This window comes from Myotis myotis, unplaced genomic scaffold (genome assembly GCF_014108235.1).
Source record: "Myotis myotis isolate mMyoMyo1 unplaced genomic scaffold, mMyoMyo1.p scaffold_m19_p_3, whole genome shotgun sequence".
Classification (NCBI taxonomy): domain Eukaryota; kingdom Metazoa; phylum Chordata; class Mammalia; order Chiroptera; family Vespertilionidae; genus Myotis; species Myotis myotis.
In genome coordinates, this window is record NW_023416335.1 from 98,377,378 (window position 1) to 98,404,625 (window position 27,248).

Sequence of the window (27,248 nt, forward strand, 5' to 3'; positions counted from 1 at the left end):
CACAACTGTAAACCTACTTTTGCCATACCATATACCTAGAGTCAAATAATTATTTCAGCTTTCTGTGTAATAAGCTGTTTAAACATTTTTTCCTTTATTTTGTAATTTCAGCACTTCTAGGGTATATTTTTAATCCTGCTTCTGTTAAATAGGCTGAGGGTTGGCTGAAAGTAAAGCCAGCACCAGATAAAGCACTGACCAGTTGGCTTCCCTGCAGTAGCATGCTTTCATTATGAAGGGCATTACATATATAGTTAAGATTAACACATGTAACACATGTGTAGTTACAATCTTTCTATTTTTTCTTTGAAATTTAGTTGTTGTTTTTTAAGTCTAGGAAGTTACAGCATCAAATTTCTAAAGTATTCATGTATTATTATAGTGGTGCTGCTACTTGTTACATGTCCAGGAAGGTTTTCATAAATAGACTAGGGCATTTACTAGTAGAGCATTGAAGTGGCAGTGTGTCATTTGAGGTTAAATTGCACACTGTTAGGTTTTGAGAGTTTTTTTGTTTTGTTTTGTTTTACATTAGAGCCTTTTCAGTTAATATCTATCAGCCATTTTATAGATATGAATGGAGCTGATCAAGAGACTCTTGTTCTCAAACTATGTAAATACTGATAGATATTATGTAATAACACATTATGTCATAACGGATTTATAATTCATTTACATGATCAAATTTTTAAATTTTGTTTCTTTGATAAGACAAATTGTTATACCTTTCAATCACACTTTAATAAACGTTGATTTTTTTGGCTATGAATATATTTTGTCAGAAATAAAATAGGCTAATGAAATATAAAATCAAAGATTGTTACCAAAATAAGGTAAAAATGTGTTACAGCTTGACAAACTTTTAATAGAGCCTTTCAAGAATGCTCTTAAATAGCCATGATAGTGGTAGCAATTGAATGGCTACCTATCTCGTAGCAGGTTGAAAGAAAAGAGAGAGATTACAGAGGAGAGTTTTCATGGTGAAGTGCAGGCTCAGTGATTTCATGTGCTACCCAGTGTATTCCATCCATCCTTACATTTTATTGTGCTGCATTTCACTCTTTTCTTTTTTTGACTTGCAGATAAGTGTATTTTACTTAATTTAGCATATATCTCCACTTGTTGTCTTATTTGATGAATGTAACAGTTTGTGTACCAGGATTCATTGCATATGTAGGCAGGTAGGCAATAGTCTTTTGAGATAGCATCTTCAGGAATATATTGTCTAAAAGTGACAGCTAAATGTACCTGGAGTTGGAAACTTTTGGTTTGGGCGTTTCTAATTTTGAACTGTGAAAAAATTTAACTCTTCTAACTTACTGTGAGATTTTTTTTGTGTGTATGTTGCTGGAAATTGTGTTGAGTGTAAAATTATCTTGAGTTGGACTTGAGTTGATTTCTTTTACAGTTTTATTCTTGCTATGATCACTCTCATCTCCAAAGAGCTTTGTAGTGGAAAAAATTAGCATTAAAACTATAGTATTAGATATTTTATATAAGTTTAATTATCTTTTGCAAGATTTCAATCTATTTCAATACCTAAGACATGAAACTTTATGAAAAAGCCAAAAGACTCTCCCTCCCCTTACTGGCACCTTAAATCTTATTAGGACTTAATCTACTTCTGAATTTATTCTGACAGTTACTTTGCTTGTAGTGAGTGTTTTTTAAAGATTAAAAACAAATTTTTATAAAGGGATGTGTTGAATTTCTGAATGAATATAGAATATTTTATTTTAACACTTTTAATTCCATTCTTAATATATTTAAACAACTCATCAAATTGAGGTACTTGCTTGTACAAAGCAAATTGAAAAGTGACTTTCTATATTCTAAGAACTGCTTTTGAACTGAAACTTAGGTTATATATTTAATATTAATCATTTCAGTAATAAAGTAGGTCTATCTTTATGATATATTTTATCTTTAAATAAAGTACCTCAAATAATAAAATAATATTAAAATCAAGTAAAAATCTATAGTTATATAAATTTTAATGGAACCTAAATATAGTCATATTTTTTTATTAGAAACAGAATTTAGTTATATTTTTACACAGTTATTAAAATTATTTGGTGTTAATGGACCAAGACTGGTGTGTGTGTGTGTGTGTTTTAAGATAATATGGGCCAGAAAGCTCTGGACATTTTAATAAACATAGTAACTTGTTAAATGTATTATACTATTTTTTCAATTTTCCTAAGGTCTAGGCCTTTATAAGTATATCACTTGAAATAAATATTATTTCCTAGTTTACTTGAAGCTTATTAAAAATTGGAAGATTGTTATTATTTTTAAGATATAACCCTAAAAATATTTAGTGTTATTTTCCATTAACGGAGACAGAATTAAAAACCCATTAACTGTTTCTGAAGTGGAATTGCTACGTACAGAACATCTGTTACAATGTCTTTTGAAAAGTTTAGCAGTTTTACCTTATGAGATAAAAATCAGAGTACTTTTTATCTATCAAGTAAAAAAATTCTGTGAACATCTCTTTCTAGCAATTGCTACACTTTTCAAGAGATTTTCTCGTTTTGGCTGACACAGATACTTACTTTTGATTTATCCTATATATTTAGATCCTCTACAGTTGAACTGATGTGTCTAGACAGGAAGTGGTATGTAGGAGATATAGGAATGGGCTGAAGTATCCTTTATATTTGCCTTTGTATCTAGGGGAGTTGGAAATAGGCAAGAATGGAGAGAAATTTTGTATGGCAGTACACAGAATTTTGCAAGTTTATTGTGAGCCCTGCAGCAATCCGATGCATTTTAGTTACTGGTAAGTTTGTTAAATTATGTTTGAAAATGTACCTCTTCGAAGATGGCCATCTCTTTACTATTACATCTACCATGTCAAATATATCTATTTTAAAGACTTAAAAAAGATATGGCATTGCTATTGCATTGGGTCTTAGGTATAAATGAATAATACCTTTGTTAGTGAATGAATTTGACTTTTCAATTTTTGTCATAGTTAAAATTGAAGTGAAATTAATATTATATGGGTATTATATCATGTGTTAAGATTTTGGGAAAATAAAATTAATATTTCTGGTTTTGTAATGAATCTCTAGTGTGTTTAGAAGTCTTGAGTTAATTCATTAGATGTTTGAGAAAGAGTTGTCTTTCTGACATAAAAGAATAAGAAAATCTATGGCATCCTTTTAATTTTATATGGGTCTACACAGGAGGAAGATTTATCATAAGAAATACTTTGTGCATTTTTTTATGGACCATAGGGACCATAGTGATGCTTTTTTGGTCTTTTTGGCAGTGCTGATGTTTAGGAATCCTAGTCATCTTCCTCTCTAAATCACTAACTCAGATGTAGGTTAAAATTCCATGAACAGATTAGGAAATTGTGTGATCTCTCTGCAATCGCTGTCTTCATTCTTTTCAAACATGTAGGCAGAAGTACTATGTATAATAGTACTTAAGCAGTTATTTGTGAAGTGGCTTTGACTATTGATACAATTCATTTAAAATGGACTAGATTGCTTTTAATAGCTGTTCTTTTTTTACAGAAACATTTAAAAAATCCCAAGGAATTCCTTGGGAGTTGTGTTTTTCTTGTAAATATCTACCTTTGGTTTTTAGGACAGAATAAAACAATATCATTGATTTGTAATACTAGTTTACTTGTTTTTGTGGTTTAAAGATACAGGGCCAAATAATGTAATAGAATTTTAATTTCCTGTAATGAAGTACTTTGTTTTCAAATGTACTATATATTTTTTTCTAGCTGAAATCTGTTAAATGATTGATTTTTACAATAATGATAATTTTTGTTAATTATTTTTATGAGAATCCTTTTCTAATTTGAACAAGTATAACCTCACTGTTAGAGAAAAGTATTGTTTGTAATTTTTATTGAAATCAGAAGAGCAACCCTCAGGTAGGTCAGGTAAGTGCCCATGACGCTCAAAACCCTGAACCCTGCCGGCCAGGGCTCTCTGGATATTTTTTACAAAAATATATTTTTTTAATAACTCCAGAGAATATAATAACTTTAGATAATTTAGGGGCCTTAGTAATTTTCAAGTTTTCCTCATTACCAGATTTTCTTAATTTATTTAGGCATGAGTACTTGTGTATTAAAATATTTTTAGAAATTTGAGGCTTTACCCATGCTTGTGAATATAAATAGGGAATTTAGGGTCCTTGTAAAGCACTTTAAATAGATATTATTTTAATAGGTGGTAAAGTCTGGCTTATATCATTTATTGCTATAAACTATGGTAACATATAACTAGAAATATTGTCATGTATGAATGCTGCTGTTTGAAAATTGTTCTATGTAACTTTCTGAAGTAATATATTACCACAGCTTAATTAATTGTAATACTTTGTTTTTCTTTTGTTTCTTCATTCAGTTACCACATCAAGTGTTTTATGTTTGTCTGGCTCATATCTTTATGTGCTTTTATGTGTTGTATATACATTGTGTTATTGTCACTTTTCATTTTAATATTACATAAATCATTTCTTTTCTCTGCTCTCATGAACTTTCCTGAGGGCATTTAGGGACATAAGTAACATGTTTCATTTGTCTCCAGATATATATTTTTTATTGACCCTTACCCAGAAGTGAGGATATTTTTTCCACTGATTTTTTTTTTAGAGAGAGTGGAAGGGAGGGTGAGGGAGGAGAGAGAGAGAGAGAGAGAGAGAGAGAGAGAGAGAGAGAGAGAGAGAGAGAGAAACATCAGTGTGAGAGACACATCCATTGGTTGGTTGCGTCCCGCATGTACCCTGACTGAGGACAGGAGTGGGGGATGGGGGAGTGGGGATTTGGGGAGGGGTTAAACCTACAACCCCCAGGTAGGTCAGGTAGGTGCCCATGACCTGTAGTTGAACCTGTGATCCTCTAGTGTACAAGCTGACGCTCTAACCACTGAACCCTTCTGGCCAGGGCTCTCTGGATATCTTTAGAGTCTCATGCTCTACCGACTGAGCTAGCCGGGCACTTCCTCTCTGGATATCTTAAAATAAAGTAATAAAAATAGGTCTAAATGAAAGGTTTATTGAAAAAGTCAGTGTGTTCTTCCAAAACAATCTTGTATACCTATTTAAAATTCTCTAAGATAACCTGTTCCTTAAAGAAATATTATGATAAAGTCTTTATTATGATGAAGTGACATTTTGGGGTGTGTGTCTTATGTTAAATTTACTTGAAACAGGGAATATATATGTGTATAGATAAACTTAGATGTTTTGCCTTGGAACATAAAAAAATCTACACAGTTATTTCTTGATTTATGATATTTAATTTTAAATAGATGAAACTAGTTTTCTCATGTTTGTAAGAAATATATTATTGTATAAATAAGGTATAATAGTCATTGTCAGCAAAACAGATTTGATTTAAACGTGGTTGTCTTTTGTCATAAAAATATTGAAATTGAACACTATTTTTAATCAACAGTTGATGGTTATATAATGAAATTATCTGTACTTTATATGCAGTGCTACTCTTTTGGCTTTCCTGGTTGAACTGCTTAAAAGTTCGGTAGCCATGCAAGAACAGATGCTGGGTGGAAAAGGCTTTTTAGTCATTGGCTACTTGCTTGAAAAGGTAAGTGATATATAATGATGATTTTATTGTGTAGCCTTCAAAGATGGACAATTGATAATCACTAATTATAGTTTTTCTATAGTTTCCTTTTCCATTAACTGTACAGAGGCTATATTTTAGGCTAATTCATAAACATTTTTTATATTATGCACCTAGATGTAAGTGTAGACATTGAACTAAATTGGGTTAGAAATTTATATAATTAAGAAACTCTGAGTGAAAATAGAAACTAAAAAAAAATATTTCACCTGCTTTTCTTCAAAGTTATAAGTTTGTTCTTAATTCTTTTTTAATTATGGAAAGCTGTTTCCTATATCTCGAGTATTGATAATTGCCTAGATTTATCTGAAATTACATTTTACATGAATGAGAATCTATAAAATGCATTTTCCACATAACTGCACATGACACAGTAACTATCAGGAACTACTCCTTACATAAACTTGTTATTTATTTACTAATGTCTTATCATCATAATTTTAAAGAGCTTTTTCTTTTTTAATCCTCACCCAAGGATATTTTTCCATTGATAATCAGAGAGAGTGGAAGAGAGAGGGAAAGACAGAGAGAAACATTGATGTGAGAGAGAGACATTGATTAGTTCCCCCTACATGAGCCCTGACCAGGGCCCGAGCCAGGGAGGAACCTGCAACCAAGATATGTGCCCTTGACTGGAATCAAACCCGGGACCCTTCGGTCTACAGGCCTATGCTCTATACCAGTGATGGCGAACCTATGACACGCGTGTCAGAAGTGACACGTGAACTCATTTTTTTGGTTGATTTTTCTTTGTTAAATGGCATTTAAATATATAAAATAAATATCAAAAATGTAAGTCTTTGTTTTACTATGGTTGCAAATATCAAAAAATTTCTATATGTGACACAGCACCAGAGTTAAGTTATTGTTTTTCAAAATGCTGACACGCTGAGCTCAAAAGGTTCGCCATCACTGCTCTATATACTGAGCAAAACTGGCTAGGGCTAAAGTGAGCATTTTTTTTTACACTAAAACTTAGCTTAAAATTAGAAATATTGTGAAAACACTTAAAATAAAATAGACTTCAGTATTTTCTCTTTCTTGGAATTAATGCCCTTAATACTGTCAATTTAGTGGGTAAAAATATTTTCTTGCCCTAACCAGTTTGGCTCAGTGGCTGCATTGGCCTGCAGACTCAAGGGTCCCAGGTTCAATGCCGGTCAAGGGTATGTATGTTGGCTGTGGGAACATCCCCAGTAGGGGGCGTGCAAGAGGCAGCTGATCGACGTTTCTCTCTTATGGATGTTTCTAACTCTCTATCCCTCTCCCTTCCTCCTTGTAAAAAATCAATAAAATATATTTAAAAAAATATTTTCTTGTGGTTTCTATTTGCATTTTTTTTATTTTGAATAATATTGGATATATATATGTATATATGTGTGTGTGTGTGTGTGTGTGTGTATATATATATATATATATATATATATATATATATATATATATTGGACATTCATTGTTTCGCTTATGTGAAGTGCTTATTTATGCTTTTGCCAATTTTCTGTATTACCTTCAATACCCCTGCTCCTAGGCGGTCTGTAATCTACTCTTGGTCTCTGTGATCTTATGTATTCTAGATATTTCTTCTAAGTGGAATCATATAGTATTGTCCTTTTGTAAATGGCTTATTTCACTAAGCATAATATTTACAAGATTCATTGTTGTAGCATATATCAGAACTTCGTTCCTTTTTATGACTTAACAATACTCCATCGTATGTATTTATTGCATTTTCTTTATCTATTCATCTGTCAATGGATATTTGTATTGTTTCTATCTTTTGGCTATTATAAATAATGCTGCCATGAATGGTCATATACAAATTTGTGTGTAGACATATGTTTTCATTTCTCTTGGGAAGAAGAAAAATCAATTATCTTACCTATAAGTTGATTTTCAGGGTCCTATTTTATATTTATTTAAGAAATTGACAGACTGTTTTCCAACGTAGCTCTACCATTTTACATTCTTATAAGCTATTGTATTTTTTTTATTCTAGCCATCTTAGTAGGTGTGAAATGGCATATTAGTTTTTATTTACCTTTCTTTGATATCTAATGATAAGCATTTCTTTATGTGCATATTGCCTATTTATACATATTTTTGAGAAATGTCTATTTAGAACTTTTGCCAATTTTAAATAATTTGAGTTGTCTTTTTTATTATTGAGTTGTAGGAGTTTTTATTCTATATACTAATTCTTTATTAGATGTATGATTTCCAAAGGTAGTGATCCATTCTGTAGATCACTTTGTGTTATCATTTGCATTTCTCTAATAACAAATTAAGTTTAGCATCCTATCTAATAAAAGAGAAACATGGTAATTAGCCGTACATCCGCTACCCTTCTCATTGGCTAATCAGGGAGATATGCAAATTAACTTCCAGCCAAGATGGCAGCAGGCAGCCAGGCAGCTTGAAGTGAACATGAGGCTTGCTTGCATCAGTGACGAAGGACTCCAACGTTCCCCGCCTGCCGCTACCGGCCTCTGAGCTTGCAGTTTGAAACATTGTTACAAATATAGAAGCTAAACAAAACCCCAGAAACCTGCTTTCAGCCATCGGGATCTCAGAGCTGGAGTTGATACAGTGTTTCAATTATGGAACCCAAACAAACCAGATACCTGCTTTCAGCAGCAGAGGACTCAGAGCTGGAGCCAGAGCTAAAGCTGGCCCAGAATAAAAAAAAAAAGAAAAAAAGGAGCAGTTGGGAGCTTCAGTCACCCGCCAGTCTGAAAACAGCCCTCAGCCCCTCACCGAGACTGGCCAGGCACCCCAGTGGGGACCCCCACCCTGAAAGGTGTGTGACCAGCTGCAAACAGCCATCATCCCCTTAATCAGGCTGGCCAGGCACCCCAGTGGGGACCCCCACCCTGATCCAGGACACCCTTCAGGGCAAACAGCCGGCCCCCAGCCGTGCACCAGGCCTCTATTTTATATAGTAAAAGGGTAACATGCCTCCCAGCACCCGGATCAGCAGAGCCGTGAGGCCTCCCAGCACTGGGATCAGCAGAGCTGAGAGGCCTCCCGGCACCGGGATCAGTGTGACAGGGGGCAACGCCCAAACCCCCTGATCGCCCTGCGGCTCTGTGTGTGACAGGGTGCGGGGCCACAACCTCCCTATCCGCCCTGTTCTGTTCGTGACAGGGGAAGGCGCCCCAACCCTCTGATCAGCCTGCTCTGTGCATGACGGGGGAGCACCCCAAACCCCTGATCGCCCTGCGGATTGTGTGTGACAGGGTGCAGCCATAACCTCCCCATTGGCCCTGCCCTGAGTGTGACAGTGGCGGCGCCCCAACCCCCTGATCGGCCCTGCTCTGTGGGTGATAGAGGGCGGCGCCCCAACCCCCCACCCACGGGCCCTGCTCTGTGTGTGATGGGATAGAGCCATAACCTCCCCATCAGCCCTGCCCCGAGTGTGACAGTGGTGGCGCCCCAACCCCCTGGTCGGCCCTGCTCTGTGGGTGATAGAGGGTGGCGCCCCAACCCCCTGATCCGCCCTGCTGTGTGTGTGACAGGGGGCGGTGCCCCAACTCCCCTATCGGCCCTACTCTGTGAGTGACAGGGGGGAGCTCCTCAACCCCCTGATCGACCCTGCTCTGTGCATGACAGGGGGGAGCTCCCCAACCCCCCTAATGGGTCCTGCTTTTTGAGTGATAGGGGGCAGCGCCCCAACCCCCTGATTGGCCCTGCTCTCTGCATGACGGGGTGGCACCACATCATCCCCATCGACCGTGCCTTGAGTGTGACAGGGGGCAGTGTCCCAAGCCCCGAATTGGCCCTACCCTGAGCGTGACTGAGGGTGGCATTGCAACCTCCCGATACGCCCTGCTCTGTGCATGACAGGGGGCGGCGCCCCAACTCCCCAATCGGCCCTGCTCTGAGCCTGACCAGGGGCTGCACCTAGGGATTGGGCCTGCCCTCTGCCACCCGGGAGCAGGCCTAAACCAGCAGGTCGTTATGTCCCGAGGGGTCCCAGACTGCGAGAGGGCACAGGCCAGGCTGAGGGCCCCCCTCCTGCCCCCCCCTAAATGCACAATTTTTTGTGCACCGGGCCTCTAGTCCTATATAATAAAACCCTAATGTGCAAATTGACCAAATGGCAGAATGACTGGTAGAACGACCAGTCTCTATGACACGCACTGCCTCCCCGAGAGGGAGGTTATCGTCAGAAGCAATTGGGGGTATTGCCAGCCAGTGGGTGGCTCCAGGCCACCAGCCAAGGTGGGTGCCAGGAGGGGCCCCCCAGTTGCTCTGCCCGCAGGTTGCTCCACAGATGGCCCTGATCACTGGTCAGGTCTAGGGACCCTACCCTATATATATTGGGAGCAGTCTCTTAGATTTAAAAATTAAAACCTGACAAGGCTACTCTAACATTGGAAAAACAGGATAATGCAGCAATGACATGCATGGACTCTGGCTTGCACATTTTGTAGTCAGCCCTGATTCTGACACTTATAGCTGTGTGACAAAGCCAATTACTCAACTTCTCTCTGCTTCAGTTTTTCCACCTATAAGATGAGGAAAATGGTACGACTGCCTCAGAAGGATCATGTTATGTACTATTTTTTATAATCAGGGCAAAAAAAAATGTAACTGCCATAAAACAGCAAGATGCCTTTCACCTGTATGAAAAATATGGTCACTGGTGCATGTAGCATCCTGGATTGCGAGAGTTATATCCGACTGCCAGTTTAGGCCCAACATCCCCTGAGGGGTCCTGGATTGCAAGAGGGCGCAGGCCGGGCTGAGGGACATCCCCCCCCCCCCCCACCGTGCATGAATTTCATGCAGCAGGCCTCTAGTTTTTATATATTTATTGTCTTTTTGGTTATATTCTTTCATTAAAACCTGCAGTGTTTGCCCTTTTTCATTTGGATTGTCTATCATTTTCTTATTAAGTTGTGGAACTTCTGTATATATCCCAGATAGGACTCCTTTGTTGAATATGTAGCAAATATCTCTTCCTTTGTGGCTTGCCTTTTCACTCTCCTAATGGTATTTTTTAATGAACAAAAGTCCTTAACTTTAATATATGTAAAGTTTTCATTTTCTTTTATGATTAACCCATTTTGGATTCTTATGTATGCCAAAGCCATAAGACTCAAAATTATGTTTTACTTTTCACATTTAGATTTATAGTCAACCTCCAGTTGCATTTTGTATATGGTATAAAGTATAAAGGGCAAAATTTATTTCTCTCTCTCTCTTTCCCTCTCTCTCTCTCGCTCTCACCCTGTCTCTCCATGTATATATATGTAAATAAATAACTGGGTGACCATGTGTACATTAGGTCATTTCCAAAATCTTACTATTGTGTGTCTTTTTTCTTATCTTTGATCCAGTACAACATTATTTTGATACCTCATAGTGTGCCATCTAGTGTTATTGTTTTTCAAAATTGCCTTGGCTATTCTTGGGTCTCTGCTTGAGCATATACATCAGCTTTTCAATTTTCACACACACAAAAAAATTTCCTAGGATTTTTATTGTATTATATTGATGTTTATATTGAATCTTTCATTTCATACACTTCTTATATCATTCTGTTTATTTAGGTCTCTTGATTTCTGTGTAGAAAAATTTTGCTGGATTTTTTCCTAGACAGTTGAGGTTTTATAAATTTCCTTTTTTTTTTTAAATTTGTCATTGGTATGTAGAAATACAATTGGTGTTTATATTGATCTTTTATATACTGATCTTGCTATTCCTCTATTAAACCTAGTAGTTTGTAGATTTTTTAAAAAATTCTTTTATAAATTATATATCTGAGAATGACAATTTTTTTGTTTCTAATGGTTTTTATGCCCCGGCCCCTTCCTTGACTACCTGTACTATCTAAGCCATTCAGTATAGTGTCAAGTAGAGGTTGTAATGGTGGGCTTTCCTAACTTATTTCAGATTTCATGGGCAAAGATTTCAATAATTTTCCACTAAGTAAGATATAGGCTATAAATTACATTTTGTTGATTTTTAAAAATCAAATTAAGAAACTATTTCAAGTTTGCTAAGAGTTTTCTTTATCGAAAACAGGTATTGAATTTTGTCAAGTGCTTTTTCTGCATTATTTGAGATAGTTATAATGTTTCTACATTTTTTTATTGGTTTAGTGAATTACATTGATTTTCAAATGTGAAACCATTCTTATATTCCTGGAATCCTGTCTAGTCTTAAATTCATTTCCATTCGAACCAATTTTCATCTCTTTACTTCCCTTAAAATGGCTGTGTCACCAGTAGGCTTCATATTCTTACTTTATGATTCTCAGTCTACATCTAACTTGACCTTTTAATAATATTTCAGTTTAACATTCTTTCCTTGAAATGCTTTCTTCAATTGTATTTTGTGACAGTATTCTTTGATTCTTCTTCCCTCCTTGGACTTTTTTATTCTCTCTTTGTAGTTCCTCCCCTTGTTTCTAAATTCTAAAGATTGTAGTATCTTATTATCAAATCCTGGAAACCTTTTTACTTTTCTGTTTACATTTAATTGAGTTTACCATTCCCTTAACTTTCATTATCCTGTAAATACTACATATTCTCAAACATATATCTCAAACCACAATCTTTCCTTTGACTGCTAATCTCTCATATTCAGCTTCAGATGGATGTCTAATAAGCTTCATAAATATAATTATCCAAACTTACTTTTTATTTTCCTTCCTAACCTTTAATCCTTCAGTCTTCTCTTAGTTAACAATAACACCATTCAACAAGTACTTCAGACCAAAAATGTTAATCCTTTTTTTAAGAGCATTTTCTTTTCTTTTTTAAAAAATTTATTATTTTTATTGTTAGTGATTTCAGAGCAGAGGAGAGAGGGAGAGATAGAAACATCAATGATGAGAATCAATGATTGGCTGACTTCTGTACGCCCCCTTCTGATCATTGAGCCTGCAACCCGGACATGTGCCCTTGACCAGAATCGAACTTGGGAACTTTCAATCTGCAGGCTGATGCTCTATCCACTGAGCCAAACTGGCTAGGGCAATGTTAATCCTTTTTGACTCTACTTTTTCACACAGTAAATTTGTATTCTCAGCAAATTGTATTGCTTAGTATCAAAACATAGCCCGAATCAATAACTACTTTATACTTACTATTCTACACCTTTCTATATCAATATGCAAAGCGTATATAAAAGCGTAATATGCAAATAGATCGAATGGCTGAATGACTGGTCGCTATGATTTGTACTGACCACCGGGGGCAGACACTCAAAACTGGAGCTGCCAGCCTACCTCTTGGTCCCTCCCCCCAGCTGGCAAGCTCTGATTGCCCGATGGGGAACAGGGAACGGGGTGGGTGGCAGCAGTTGTAGGCAGCATCAGACCAAGGCGGGTGCAAGGATTTGGGGCCCTGATCACACTGCCAGTCGCCCCAAATACAGGGCGACTGGTGTTGGCAGCAGGGGGCGGGGCCGGCTGCTGGCAACCTGGGAAGATTGGCCCTCATCACAGGCCAGGCCTAGGGACCCTACACATGCAAGAATTTTGTGTGCCAGGCCTCTAGTACATTGATACTATCTTAGTTCAAATTGCCATCTTTCACCATTGGTTACCCATAGTCCATTTTTCACTTGCAGTCAGACTAAAATGTGCCATATCTTACAAGTCTATCCTTTTTATAGTAAATTCACAAATTTCTTACTTCTGATAACATATATTTAACATTCTCCTTTTTCCCATTTCTTTTGTAGTCACATGAGGGGCCTTGATATTCATCACATTTAGACTGTTTCATGAAAAACTTTTAATGTATTTTGCCAAAATATGAATATTCTTGAATATATTATTACTGACTAATAGGTAATAAAGAGGCCTTTTAGCCTTTCTTGTAAAAGCTAAAATGGTAGCCATGTGCCCATCACAGCACTTTTGCATTCCCTCCCTGCCCCTCCCCCATCACTTTAGATCATTCTTTCCATAGATACACACATGGTTTGATTATACACTTCATTCAAGATTTTGCTCCTGACACCTTATCAGAAAAGGCTTCCATGATCACTCTAAATAGAATAGTAACCCTTCCCTGACCATCAGTATCTGTCTACCCTGCTAATTTTTACAGTACTATTCTGATATTTTTAAAAAATTGTTTATTTTCTAGCTCCTTTCACTAGAACAGGGGTGGGCAAACTTTTTGACTCGAGGGCCACAATGGGTTCTTAAACTGGACCAGAGGGCCGGAACAAAAGCATGGATGGAGTGTTTGTGTGAACTAATATAAATTCAAAGTAAACATCATTACATAAAAGGGTACGGTCTTTTTTTTTTTTTTAGTTTTATTCATTTCAAACGGGCCGTAGTTTGCCCACGGCTGCACTAGAATGTAGTTTTCAGATTCATGAAAGCAGGGAAAATATATTTTTTCCTCACCTTATTGTTGTGTCTTCAGCACCTAAAAGGGTGTCTGACAATAGATATTTGTTGAATAAATGAAATGCACTTACATGCTTCTTTGATTACCTAAAAAGAATATGCTTTCTCAGATGATTGTTTTTATATATTTATTTATTTAAGATGTATATTGTTTTTTATTGATTTCAGAGAGAGGAAGGGAGAGGGAGAGAGAAATAGAAACATCAGTGATGAGAGAGAATCATTGATTGGTTGCCTCCTGCACGCTCCATACTGAGCAGCAAATCTGCAACCCAGGCATATTCCTTTTATGGGAATTGAACCCAGGGCCCTTCAGTCTGTAGGCTGACGCTCTATCCACTGAGCCAAACCATTTAGGGCTATACTGTTTTATTTTTAAATAATCCGCTGCCAGGTGAATAGTATTTGTACTAATAAAAGGGTAATATGCTAATTAGACTGGATAAACCGGACATCTTTTGGACGTCCTTCTGGACAAAGCCATGGTGGCGGAGCCGAAGCAGAGGCGGTTAGGGGCAATCAGGCAGGCAGGCAGAGCAGTTAGGGGCGATCAGGCTGGCAGGGGAGAGCAGTTAGGGGTTATCAGGCCGGCAACGGAGCAGTTAGGGGCATCAGGCAGACAAGCAGAGGTGATTAGGGGTGATCAGACAGGCAGGCTGAGGGGTTAGGGGCAATCAGGCAGGCAGGCAGAGGGGTTAGGGGTGATCCGGCAGGCAGGCAGGTGAGCAGTTAGGAGCCAGTGGTCCCGGATTGCGAGAGGGATTCCTTACTGCCATCAGTCAGACATCCCCCGAGGGGTTCCCGGTTTGGAGAGGGTGCAGGCTGGGCTGAAGGAACCCACCTGACCCCTGTGCATGAATTTCGTGCACTAGGCCTCTAGTAGATAATAAAGATTCCATTTCTATTTTATCATCAACTGATAACAAGTTAATGATTAACTGTCTTACCTTTATCTCCTTGTCTGGAAAGGTATTACATTATTATCAAGGAAGGTAGTCTAGAATCTGTAAGATATCAAAGAAGGTATTCTGATGAGATGCCTTGATATTCATCATATTTAGAATTTCGTGAAAAATTTTTAATGTATTTTGTTTTATTTTGCCAAAATATGAATGTTCTTGAACCTATTATTACTGAATAAGAATGGAATCCTGTCTAATAAAAGAGAAACATGGAATTAGCCATACGTCCGCTACCCTTCCCATTAGCTAATCAGGGAGATATGCAAATTAACTGCCAGCCAAGATGGTGGCCGGCAGCCAGGCAGCTTGAAGCGAACATGAGGCTTGCTTGCTTCAGTTATGGAGCACTTCAACCTTCCCCGCCTGCTTTACCAGCCTCTGAGCTTGCAGTTTGAAATATTGTTACAAATATAGAAGCTAAACAAAACCCCAGAAACCTGCTTTCAGTCAGTGGGATCTCAGAGCTGGATTTGATACAGAGTTTCGATTATAGAACCCAAACAAACCAGATACCTGCTTTCAGCAGCAGAGGCCTCAGAGCTGGAGCCAGAGCTAAAGCTGGCCCAGAATAAAAAAAAAAAAGAAAAAAAGGAGCAGTTGGGAGCTTCAGTCACCCGCCAGCCTGAAAACAGCCCTCAGACCCTTACCAAGACTGGCCAGGCACCCCAGTGGGGACCCCCACCCTGAAAGGTGTGTGACCAGCTGCAAACAGCCATCATCCCCTCACCCAGGCTAGCCAGGCACCCCAGTGGGGACCCCCACCCTGATCCAGAACACCCTTTAGGGCAAACCAGCCGGCCCGCACCCATGCACAAGGCCTCTATCCTATATAGTAAAAGGGTAATATGCCTCCCAGCACTGGGATCAGCGGAGCTGCTAGGCCTCCCGGCACCGGAATCAGCATGACAGGGGGCAGCACCCAAACCCTTGATAGCCCTGCGGCTCTGTGTGTGACGGGGGTGGGGCCACAACCTCCCTATCCACCCTGCTCTGTTCGTGACAGGGGAAGGTGCCCCAACCCCCTGATCAGCCCTGCTCTGTGCCTGATAGGGGGGAGCTCCCCAACCCCCTTATTGACCTGCGGCTCTGTGTGTGACAGGGTGCGGCACCCCAACCCCCTCCATGGGCCCTGCTCTGTGTGTGACAGTAGAGCCATAACCTCCCCATCGGCCCTGCCCTGAGTGTGACAGTGGCGGCGCACCAATCCCCTGATCAGCACTGCTCTGTGGGTGATAGAGTGTGGCACCCCAACCCCCTGATCCGCCCTGCTGTGTGTGTGACAGGGGGCGGTGCCCCAACTCCCCTATCGGCCCTACTCTGTGAGTGACAGGGGAGAGCTCCTCACCCCCCTGATCGGCCCTGCTCTGTGCGTTACAGGGGGGAGCTCCCCAAACCCCTGATGGGCCCTGCTCTGTGCGTGACAGAGGGGAGCTCCCATTCCCCTGATTGACCCTGCTCTGTGCGTGACAGGGTATGGAGCTCCAGCCCCCCTGATAGGCCCTGCTCTGTGCATGACAGGGGCCAGCGCCCCAACCCCCTGATTTGCCCTGCTCCATGCGTGACAGGGTACGGAGCCCCAACCCCCCTGATGGGCCCTGCTCTGTGCGTGACAGGGGTAGTGCCCCAACCCCCTGATTGGCCCTGCTCTCTGCGTGACGGGGGGTGGCGCCGCAACCTCCCCATCGACCCTGCCTTGAGTGTGACAGGGGGCGATGCCCCAACCCCCCAATTGGCCCTGCTCTGAGCCCGACCAGGGCCTGCACCTAGGGATTGGGCCTGCCTCTGCCACCCAGGAGCAGGCCTAAGCCAGCAGGTCGTTATCTCCCTAGGGGTCCCAGACTGCGAGAGGGTACAGGCTGGGCTGAGGGACCCCTCCTCCCCCCCGAGTGCCCAAATTTTTGTGCACCGGGCCTCTAGTATATTACATAAGCTGTGTGAAATTACAACAAGTGAAGGAGCTGGCTGAAGATTTAAATATCCACTGATCTCTTATTTAATTGTATTCTCCTATCCATTAATAGTATTTTAGAATTTGAAAGTATTATATTCTTTTCATTAAAGTTCCTTTAAAATGAGAGCCCGATTCTTGCTGTTTTGTTTTTACTCAAATATTTGTTTTTGTCCCTCTGTCTCTTGTAGTCACTCAGCTATTTGTTAGAACCGTTTACTTTATCTTCTTAAAACATTATCATGTAGCCCTAGCTGGCTTGGCTCAGTGGATGGAGCGTCAGCCTGCGGACTGAAGGGTCCCAGGTTTGATTCCAGCCAAGGGCACATGCCTGGGTTGCGGGTTCGATCCCCAGTAGGGGGCGTGCAAGAGGCAGCCGATCAATGATTCTCTCTCATCATTGATGTTTCTATCTCTCTCTCCTTCTCCCTTCCTCTCTTAAATCAATAAAGTAATATATTTAAAAAACAACAACAACAACAACAACAAAATTATCATGTAAAGTTAAGCTTTAAGGCTCATTTTGAATTTTATAGGATTACTAGAGGCCCAGTGCACCTGTGCACCAGTGGGATCTCTCAGCATGGCCTGTGGGGATCCCTTGTAGGTAACTCTTTGTCTCTTTTTTGCAGCGCTTATGGTTTTATCTTTGTAGTTAAAGGTTTCTATAGTAATTATCATGTGTCTTGCTGTGGTTCTTTTTGGCTTCATCTTGTTTGGGACTCTCTGTGCTGATGAGACATTTTTCTTTCCCAAATCAGGGAAGTTTTCTGTCATTATGTCTTCAAATAGGTTTTCTAATCCTTGCTCCTCATCTTGTCCTTCTCGCACCCTTATTATACACGTGTTGCTTTTTTTCATGTTGTCCTATAGGTTTCTTATGCTCTCCTCCTGCTTTCCAATTTTTCTCTCCAATTGCTGTTCACAGGGGGTGTATTTTTCTACCCTGTTTTCTAGCTCACTGATTTGGTCCTCCACTTCTAATCTACTGTTGAAACCTTTCCATTGTGTTTTTTATTGTAGCTATATCATTCTTTATTTCCTCTTGATTCTTACATATGTTTATATTCTCATTCAGCTGGTTTAGCAACTTTATTACCCTTATTCTGAATCTTTCTCTGACTTATTACTTTCCTCTATTTCGTTTAGTTCCTTTTCTGGTGATTCTTCTGTTAACACATTGTTTGCAGGTAGTTTTTATCGAGCGCTAACAGGTGGCACGGGCCTTTTTTGCTAATTTTTTGCACAAATGGCAACGTTCAGTAAAATTACAATAACTTTAGTTTACGTATTTATACATTACCTGCATTCTACCGCTAGTCTATAAAAAAAAGTATTAATACGTGTCCCGCGCTCTACTACACTGGTAAAATGTATAAATACGTAAAACGTATAAATACGTTTCCCACATACAATGTGTTAATATCCTTTGGTTGTTATTTTCCTTGCCATTTTTGCTGTCTCTTTTTGCCCTGGGCTTCCTGTTTGAGGTCGAGGGGTTGAAGATCCTAGTGGTTCAATGATTTTGAACTCCCTAGACCAAAGGCTGGGTCTGCCTGAGTTTCACACCTGCATTGTCTCTACTCTTAATTGTACCCCCTTCTCCCTCGGTACTGGTCCCTCAGTTGTCCACTTCAGATTCTCGGGGTCGGTGGTGTCCATGCACAGTTCCTCTAGTGTGTGACTCCCTGTGATGCCCCAGAGCCCTCTGGCATGCAATTCACTGTGCGGCCCAGCATCCAAGTCAGAATGATGCCCTAGGACCCTCTGGCAGCACACATGCAATGTGGTCCTGTGATCTGTGGCTGGGGAAAACAGGTCGCACCAGCAGCTCTGATCTGGCCTAGGGAAGGCATGCCCCAGATGACAGCTCTATCTGTGTCTGGGGCTGAGCACGTGCCTACTGATAGCTGTCTGTGCTGGGGTGGGGGCGCACTGGTCTTTGGCTCTGTACTGGAACCAGTGATGGAGCCGGGCGAGGGGTACCCCTGGCTTGCACTTACAGTGCATACCTGAAGCATGGGCTCCTGGGACACTGGGTTTGGGCTTCTGCGAGGAGCCACAGCTTGGGAGGTCTGTCTTAGGACCTGCCAAGCTATACTGCGCTCTTCACTGCCGGGGCACGGTGGTCGTTCCACACAGGTTATGGCTGGCAAGTGAATCAGTGTACAAGTCTGGTAGTGCTGTTGGAGGTCCATCTGGGTGTTGGTGTGGCTGCACTTTGGGCCTCCGTTGCTCTCCTCTTCAAGATGGCCTTGGCTCCCCGCTAAAGCAGTGCCAGCCTGGGAGTGCCCAAGGCAGTAGCAGGGGTTCCCCATCTAGGAGAGTCCAAACTGCCAGTCCCCTGGCCTCCTGTGATATCTAACTGCCCCTTACTCCTCCACTAACACACCATAAACATCCACACATGCTCCTCTTGCTCCTTTAGTTACTCACACTCTCTCCCTCCCTACTGTCCTGTCGGCCCCCATCTTTTTCTCTTCACTGCTCTTCATTGTCTCCTACCCTGATTGATATATTGTTGTTGACTACTTGCATATTGTAATCATTTGAGTTTGTAGATTTCTTATGTAGAAGTATGAAAATGCATGGCATGCTTAAATCAAATTTATTGAGTTGTCCTTGTTACAAGCATGATGAATGTAGGTAATATCATACCTTAATAATCCTATACTGATAGTTTGACTTTAATCAGTGGATAATAGAGATAAAGGTGTAATATGACCTGTGATTTAGGGTTGAGTGGTAGGTGATTTTACTACCTTGGGGAGGCTGGTGATACTACGAACATGATCACTAGATGAAGAAGAAGTAATTTGTGTAGGTAGATACATTTTTTGACATTTGAGTTCTTATTAGCTTTTTTGAACACCTTTTCCTCTTTAATATTTTCTACTGAAATTATTCTCTAGGGTAGCATTTTCAATTAAACTATAATACAAGTTTGATTATGCATAAAATTTTCCAGTAAAAAATAACTGGTGAAGTTAACTTTATTTATTTATTTTTTTTAATTAAATCTTTATTGTTCAGATTATTACATTTGTTCCTCTTTTTTCCCCCTCATAACTCCCCTCCTCCCAGTTCCCGCCCCACCCTCCGCCCTCACTCCCCACCCACTGTCCTCATCCATAGGTGCACGATTTTTGTCCAGTCTCTTCCCGCATCTCCCACACCCCTTTCCCCCCCAAGAATAGTCAGTCCATTCCCTTTCTATGTCCCTGATTCTATTATAATCACCAGTTCATTCTGTTCATCAGATTATTTATTCACTTGATTCTTAGATTCACTTGTTGATAGATGCATATTTGTTGTTCATAATTTGTATCTTTATCTTTTTCTTCCTCTTCCTCTTCTTAAAAGATACCTTTCAGCATTTCATATAATCCAGGTTTGGTGGTGATGAACTCCTTTAGCTTTTCCTTATCTGTGAAGCTCTTTATCTGACCTTCAATTCTGAATGATAGCTTTGCTGGATAAAGTAATCTTGGTTGTAGGTTCTTGGCATTCATCACTTTGAATATTTCTTGCCACTCCCTTCTGGCCTGCAAAGTTTCTGTTGAGAAATCAGCTGACAGTCGTATGGGTATTCCCTTGTAGGTAACTGAGTTTCTTTCTCTTGCTGTTTTTAAGATTCTCTCTTTATCTTTTGCTCTTGGCATTTTAATTATGATGTGTCTTGATGTGGTCCTCTTTGGATTCCTTTTGTTTGGGGTTCTTCGCGCTTCTTGGACCTGTAAGTCCATTTCTTTCACCAGGTGGGGGAAGTTTTCTGTCATTATTTCTTCAAATAGGTTTTCAATATCTTGCTCTCTCTCATCTTCTGGCACCCCTATAATTCTGATGTTGGTACGCTTGAAGCTGTCCCAGAGGCTCCTTACACTATCCTCGCATTTTTGGATTCTTTTTTCATTTTGCTTTTCCGGTTAGGTGTTTTTTGCTTCCTCGCATTTCAAATCATTGACTTGATTCTTGCGCTCCTCTGGTCTGCTGTCGGGAGTCTGTATAATATTCGTTATTTCAGTCCGTGTATGCTTAATTTCTAGTTGGTTCCCCAATATAACATCGAGGGTCTCATTAGTTTTCTTGTAGATCTCATTAAGTTTATCGGCGGCTTCTAAACAATTCTTGAGAGACCTTAAAAGTGTGGTTCTGAACTCTATATCTTCCATTGACAATTTTGTCCTGTTTTTTTGTCTCCGCATTTTGTTATGCTTCCTTGGTGCACCCCCTAGTGGTCTTTGTTCGCAGTCTTATAGTTAAACCTTGATTGTTGTAGCTAATACCAGGGAGGGTTTGACCTCCAGGCCAAGTGGCTATGAGAATCAGCTGTGTCTGCAGTGAGAGAACTTCTGTCCTCTAGGGAGGTGCTAATCTAGCCTTTGCCTGAGGCCTCTGTGCAGGGCTTGGGCAGGGCGGGTCGCACAGGATCAACAGGGTGGGCCGGAGAGAGCAGTTATGGCGGCTCTCAGTCCTGTCCCCTGGGGCTCTGCCTCTCTGAGTCCCAGCACCCGCTGCAAAGCTCGGAGAGAAAGCTGCATTCGCTCTGACCGAAGCCAGACAGTCCCGCTTCTCCCGTTTGAGTCTGGGTCCCTAAAGACTCGCCTGTATCTGGAGCTCAGAGTCTGCGACTCCCTCCCGATTGAAAACGCCAACCACGCCCTCCACCGCCAGCCCGCTCCGCGCACTCCACACCTCAGAATTTGACTTCAGCACTGCGCCTCCTCTGAGTGTCCGTATGCGTTTCTCTTTCCTCCTAGTTGTAGGACTTCCACTCAGCCAGCGTTCCTGTGGTTCTGGGTGATGTCCGTTCCGTTTTTTAGTTTCACTTTTGAAGTAGATGTTCAAGGCAGCAAACTCCGGCATTAACCTATGCCGCCGTCTTGGTTCTCCTCTCTGGTGAAGTTAACTTTAATAATATATTTGATTTAATCTAGTATACTCAAAATATTTCCACTTCAACATATAATCAATATGAAAAAGAGTAATTGGTATTTTGCATTATTTCTTCATTCTAACTCTTCAAAGTCCAGGATGTACATAATTATGGCACATTTCACTTTGGACTAGACCAGGGTTGGGCAAACTTTTTGACTCGAGGGCCACAATGGGTTCTTAAACTGGACCGGAGGGCCGGAACAAAAGCATGAATGGAGTGTCTGTGTGAACTAATATAAATTCAAAGTAAACATCATTACATAAAAGGGTACGGTCTTTTTTTTTTTTTTAGTTTTATTCATTTCAAATGGGCCGGATCCGGCCCGCGGGCCGTAGTTTGCCCACGGCTGGACTAGACACATTTCAAGGGCTTAGTAATGACATATGACTAGTGACTACTCTATTGGACAGTGAAGCTTTAAGGTTTGATTTGAATTTTGGAAAATCTATCATTTACCTAAATACTATTGGTTACAGGTTATGTATTGGTGATGGCAGTTGAAAATTCTTGATGGGAGAGCTCAGCAAAGAGATTTGTTATATGAATCTGTGGAAGCCTAAAATATCTAGGGAGAGTATATTTATTCAGAAGAAAGTTCCAAATAAATAACCTTCAGCAGTTTCCATGTTTTAAGTAAAGGACACTTAGGAGTAATCTGAGGCTCATGAATGCCAAAGGAGGACAATATTTTCAAGCAAATACTATGGATAGGTCAAGAAATTTTATGCTGTGCTTGGTGTAACTCATTTGTAACTTTGAAGAAAGGTTTCAGTAGAATGGTAACATCAGTTTATTTTCCCTGTGTGTTGGAGTTAGCAAAAGCAGTTCTCTTTACTAATAACTTTTTTTGTATGTATATGTATTATCATGATATTAATTTTTTAAACTTTGTGTTTTTTTAATTTTCCCCCATCAATTTCTACAAAAAAGGAATAAAACAATTTATTATTCATAACATATTTTATTTATTTAGCTTGAATTAAGTGGTATTTTTAAACAGATATTTACCTATATCTGCTGTTATCCTAGAAAGAGCTTCAGATAACAAACTATCATTTACAGAATTATCTTAAAATTCTAAGTTTCCAAATAAAATTAAAATTTAAATATCAAAAGAAATTTAAAATTTTTTAATTTTGTATTTAAAGTACTAGTGATAGCATATGAAAAATTAGTATGTATTTATGTTTAGTCAACAATTTTATACTTTGGTATTATGCATAGTTTTAGTTTGAATTTCTGTTTTCTTTCTTCAGTCCTCACGAGTTCATATAACTAGAGCTGTCCTAGAGCAATTTTTATCCTTTGCAAAATACCTTGATGGATTATCTCATGGAGCACCTTTGCTGAAGCAGCTTTGTGATCATATTTTATTCAACCCAGCCATCTGGATACATACACCTGCAAAGGTATAAATTTATTCTCATTTATTTTATTTTATTTTATTTTATTTTATTTTATTTTATTTTATTTATTTTTTTTGTAATGTTATAAGTAACTAGAGGCCCAGTGCATGAAATTTGTGCGCTCTGGGACATATTTTATGATTTTGAGCTGCCTTTTGCAATTTTCAAATCTTCCACATAACTTTTTGTATATATGTTTAAATTCTGACTTTTATCACAGTTTATTATGTTCATTATAGTGCTAATCTCAACCCTGAAGTTTGTTCACTATTTCAACAAGGTGTTTGACTTATCTTTTCTCTATTTACATGGTTAGACTTCACATATTGTGGCAATGGGTTACGATATTTTGAAGTTGCATCAGACTTTTAAGATATATGACAATAATATGTACTTTTTGCAAATATGACATAACTATCTGACATTCTGTGCTTTTTGAGCTGCTGAATTGTACTTTGATTTAGGCTTTCATCTAATTGACTTTTTAAACAATTTGATAATCCTAAATATTTATTTTTAACCTCATAATATATGCTACTTGCTAGGCCTTTACTAATTTTCATTTAAATTAGAATAGAGTGGATATGTATAATATAAACACTTCAAACTTTAAAAATTTATTTTAATGGTCTGTTAATATTTTGTGATTTAGGTTCAGCTTTCTCTATACACTTATTTGTCTGCTGAATTTATTGGAACTGCTACCATTTATACTACCATACGCAGAGTAGGAACAGTGTTACAGCTAATGCACACATTAAAATATTACTACTGGGTCATTAATCCTGCTGACAGTAGTGGCATTACACCTAAAGGATTAGGTAAGTATAATCCTTATCTGTACATTACACTGTACTATGATTGGTCTATGTTCTGAGTACTGTTATAGTTAACAGATATGCTTGGTTATGAAAATATCACTCAACTTTTGTCTTTCTTATATAGTAAATTGCTATATTGAAATTTTTTTTGGTCAAGAAGTTTATATTTCTGCAATATTAAACTATTTTTAGAAAAAAGGACAGGTAAAATAAATAATATTCTATCTTGTATCCTATATACTTATTGTGACTAAGGAAATATATTCATAATATTAAAAACAGATGAATGATATTGGTCATGACCCATGAATTCTGATATTCTTTCAACATTTTGAAATTGTTTACTTTCTTTTTTTTTTTTTATTGCTTAAAGTATTACAAAGGGTATTACATATGTGTCCATTTTATCCCCCCGCCCTAGACAGTCCCCTAGCCTCCCCTATCCCCCAATGTCTTATGTCCACTGGTTATGCTTATATGCATGCATACAAGTCCTTTAGTTGATCTCTTACCCCCCTCCCTCCTGCCCGCCAACCCTCCCCAGCCTTCCTGCTGCAGTTTGACAATCTGTTTGAGGCAGCTCTGCCTCTGTATCTATTATTGTTCAAAAGTTTATAATGGTCTCTATTATCCATGAATGAGTGAGATCTTGTGGTATTTTTCCTTCATTGACTGGCTTATTTCACTTAGCATAATGCTCTCCAGTTCCATCCATGACGTTGCAAATGGTAAGAGTTCCTTCCTTTTTAGAGCAGCATAGTATTCCATCGTGTAGATGTACCACAGTTTTCTGATCCATTCATCTACTGATGGGCACTTAGGCTGTTTCCAGATCTTAGCTATGGTGAATTGTGCTGCTATGAACATAGGGGTGCATATATCCTTTCTGATTGGTGTTTCTGGTTTCTTGGGATATATTCCTAGAAGTGGGATCACAGGGTCAAATGGGAGTTCCATTTTCAGTTTTTTAAGGAAACTCCATACTGTCTTCCATAATGGCTGCACCAGTCTGCATTCCCACCAGCAGTGCACAAGTGTTCCTTTTTCTCCACATCCTCTCCAGCACTTGTCGTTTGTTGATTTGTTGATGATAGCCAGTCTGACAGGTGTGAGATGGTACCTCATTGTTGTTTTGATTTGCATCTCTCGGACGATTAGTGACTTTGAGCATGTTTTCATATGTCTCTTGGCTTTCTGAATGTCCTCTTTTGAAAGGTGTCTATTTAGGTCCTTTGCCCATTTTTTGATTGGATTGTTTATCTTCTTTTTGTTAAGTTGTATGAGTTCCCTATAAATTTTGGAGATTAGGCCCTTATCAGATATGACATTGGCAAATATGTTTTCCCACACAGTGGGTTTTCTCGTTGTTTTGTTGATGGTTTCTTTTGCTGTGCAGAAGCTTTTTATTTTGATGTAGTCCCATTTGTTCATTTTCTCTTTCGTTTCAAGTGCCCTAGGAGCTGTATCAGTGAAGAAATTGCTTCGGCATATGTCTGAGATTTTGTTGCCTTTGGATTCTTCTAGAATTTTTATGGTTTCCTGTCGTACATTTAAGTCCTTTATATTTGTTTCCCAACTTCACAGTTTCTTACAAGTATAGTAGAAGCTAATTATTCACTGCAATGGGTTGTTTAAAATACACTGACAGTTATTTTCTAATTATATAAAAATACATACTTATCATAGAAAATATAATAATATAAAAGAAAAATTATTCATAACCCAAACCTCAGGAATTAACTTACAATTTTGGTGTGTGTTCTTCCACTATTTCTCATTGAATAAATCTGAGAAATATTTAAACTCTTAAAGAATGAAGGTTTTCTTGATTTTTGCATGTTTTTGTTTTCTTAGCTCTGCATAGTATTCTAAGAGGATGTGCCATTTACCTATTTCTAAAGTTTTGATTCCATAAGTAATCAAATCTACAGATAATTCAGTGATTGATTTCATTGTACATTATTACTTACCTCTACCTTTGATTTGTTTAGAATTTCTGAGAAAGGGTCTCATAATAAATAGTCAGTTTTTTTCAGAAATATTATACCAGTTTATAATTTCACCAGTAGTATGTTAGAGTGCTTTTCTCAGCATATTCATAATAGCATTGCAAATCCATCGTTTTATAAAAAAATTTTGATAGGGCAAAATAGCATTTCACTATTTTAATATTCACTTATCAGCTTGCTTTTATGTCTTTTATTGATGGGACTCTAAAAGTTGTGATATTTGCACTCAGATATATTATTCTATCTTTATGTCTTTTTCTATTTTTTACAACTCAATAATGCCTAAAATCTACCGAATGTTCACAACGATTGTGTTCTGTGCTAAGCTTTTTACATGTTAATTTTTAAATAGTTTATATGTAATATATTCTATATACATATTTACACATGCACGTAGTACTATATCTAAATATAACTATTTTATTAATATCACTCACATTTTGTAGATTGGGGGGAAAAGTTAGAGAACTAAAATTTGAATCATGTTTCTCTGACTTAGAGCACTTGTTCTTAAACACTACCTCTGATAGAGTTTTCTTTAATTAGGAAAATCATATTTTCATACATTTATTTCTGCTTCAAATAAATAATTTCAAATTTATGGTATATTTGTAATAATTGGACAGGAAACCATATTTCCTAATATCTTACATTTTACCACATAGACTTTATCATTCTATACTTTTTGTAAATGTAAACACATACATATGCATATTGTTTAATCATTTGAGAATAAATTGTATGTATGATGCCCTGTTACCCCTAAATATCCTACTGTTTATTTCCTAAAACATAAGGGCTTCACTTATATAACCAAAGGCAACCATAAAATCAGGTAATTGACATTAAAAAAAATACTATAATCTAATCCAGAGATCCAATTGAAATTAATTCAGTTATCCCAATAATATCCTTTCTGGGGGAAAAAAATGAATCATTTCCCCCTTCTGATTCCCAATGGAGGTTATTTTATTGCTCTTAGTTGCCTTGGTGTTTTAATATTCTTTGATGTGGAATAGTTTGTTCAGCATTTCCTTGATATTTTTGACTAATACAATCAAATTAAGTTTTAGAATATCCCTTAATTTGCATCTCTTTGATATCTTCTCATGAAGATTTAGGATTTCAGTTTTGGAAATAATTACATAGAAATCGTATTAGTTCTT

General features: G+C 38.6%; 1 protein-coding gene across 6 annotated transcripts in view; it reads left to right on the forward strand.

Moving 5' to 3' along the window:
- Positions 1-27,248, forward strand: part of NBEA (neurobeachin) — a 1,002,985-nt gene that overhangs the window by 206,331 nt on the left and 769,406 nt on the right. For all 6 annotated transcript variants that reach the window (XM_036298874.1, XM_036298876.1, XM_036298877.1 and 3 more), the window contains exons 11-13: positions 5,473-5,581; positions 23,103-23,255; positions 23,905-24,073. In XM_036298874.1, coding sequence (XP_036154767.1) covers positions 5,473-5,581; positions 23,103-23,255; positions 23,905-24,073 — 431 coding nt within the window. The remainder of the gene's footprint in view (positions 1-5,472; positions 5,582-23,102; positions 23,256-23,904; positions 24,074-27,248) is intronic.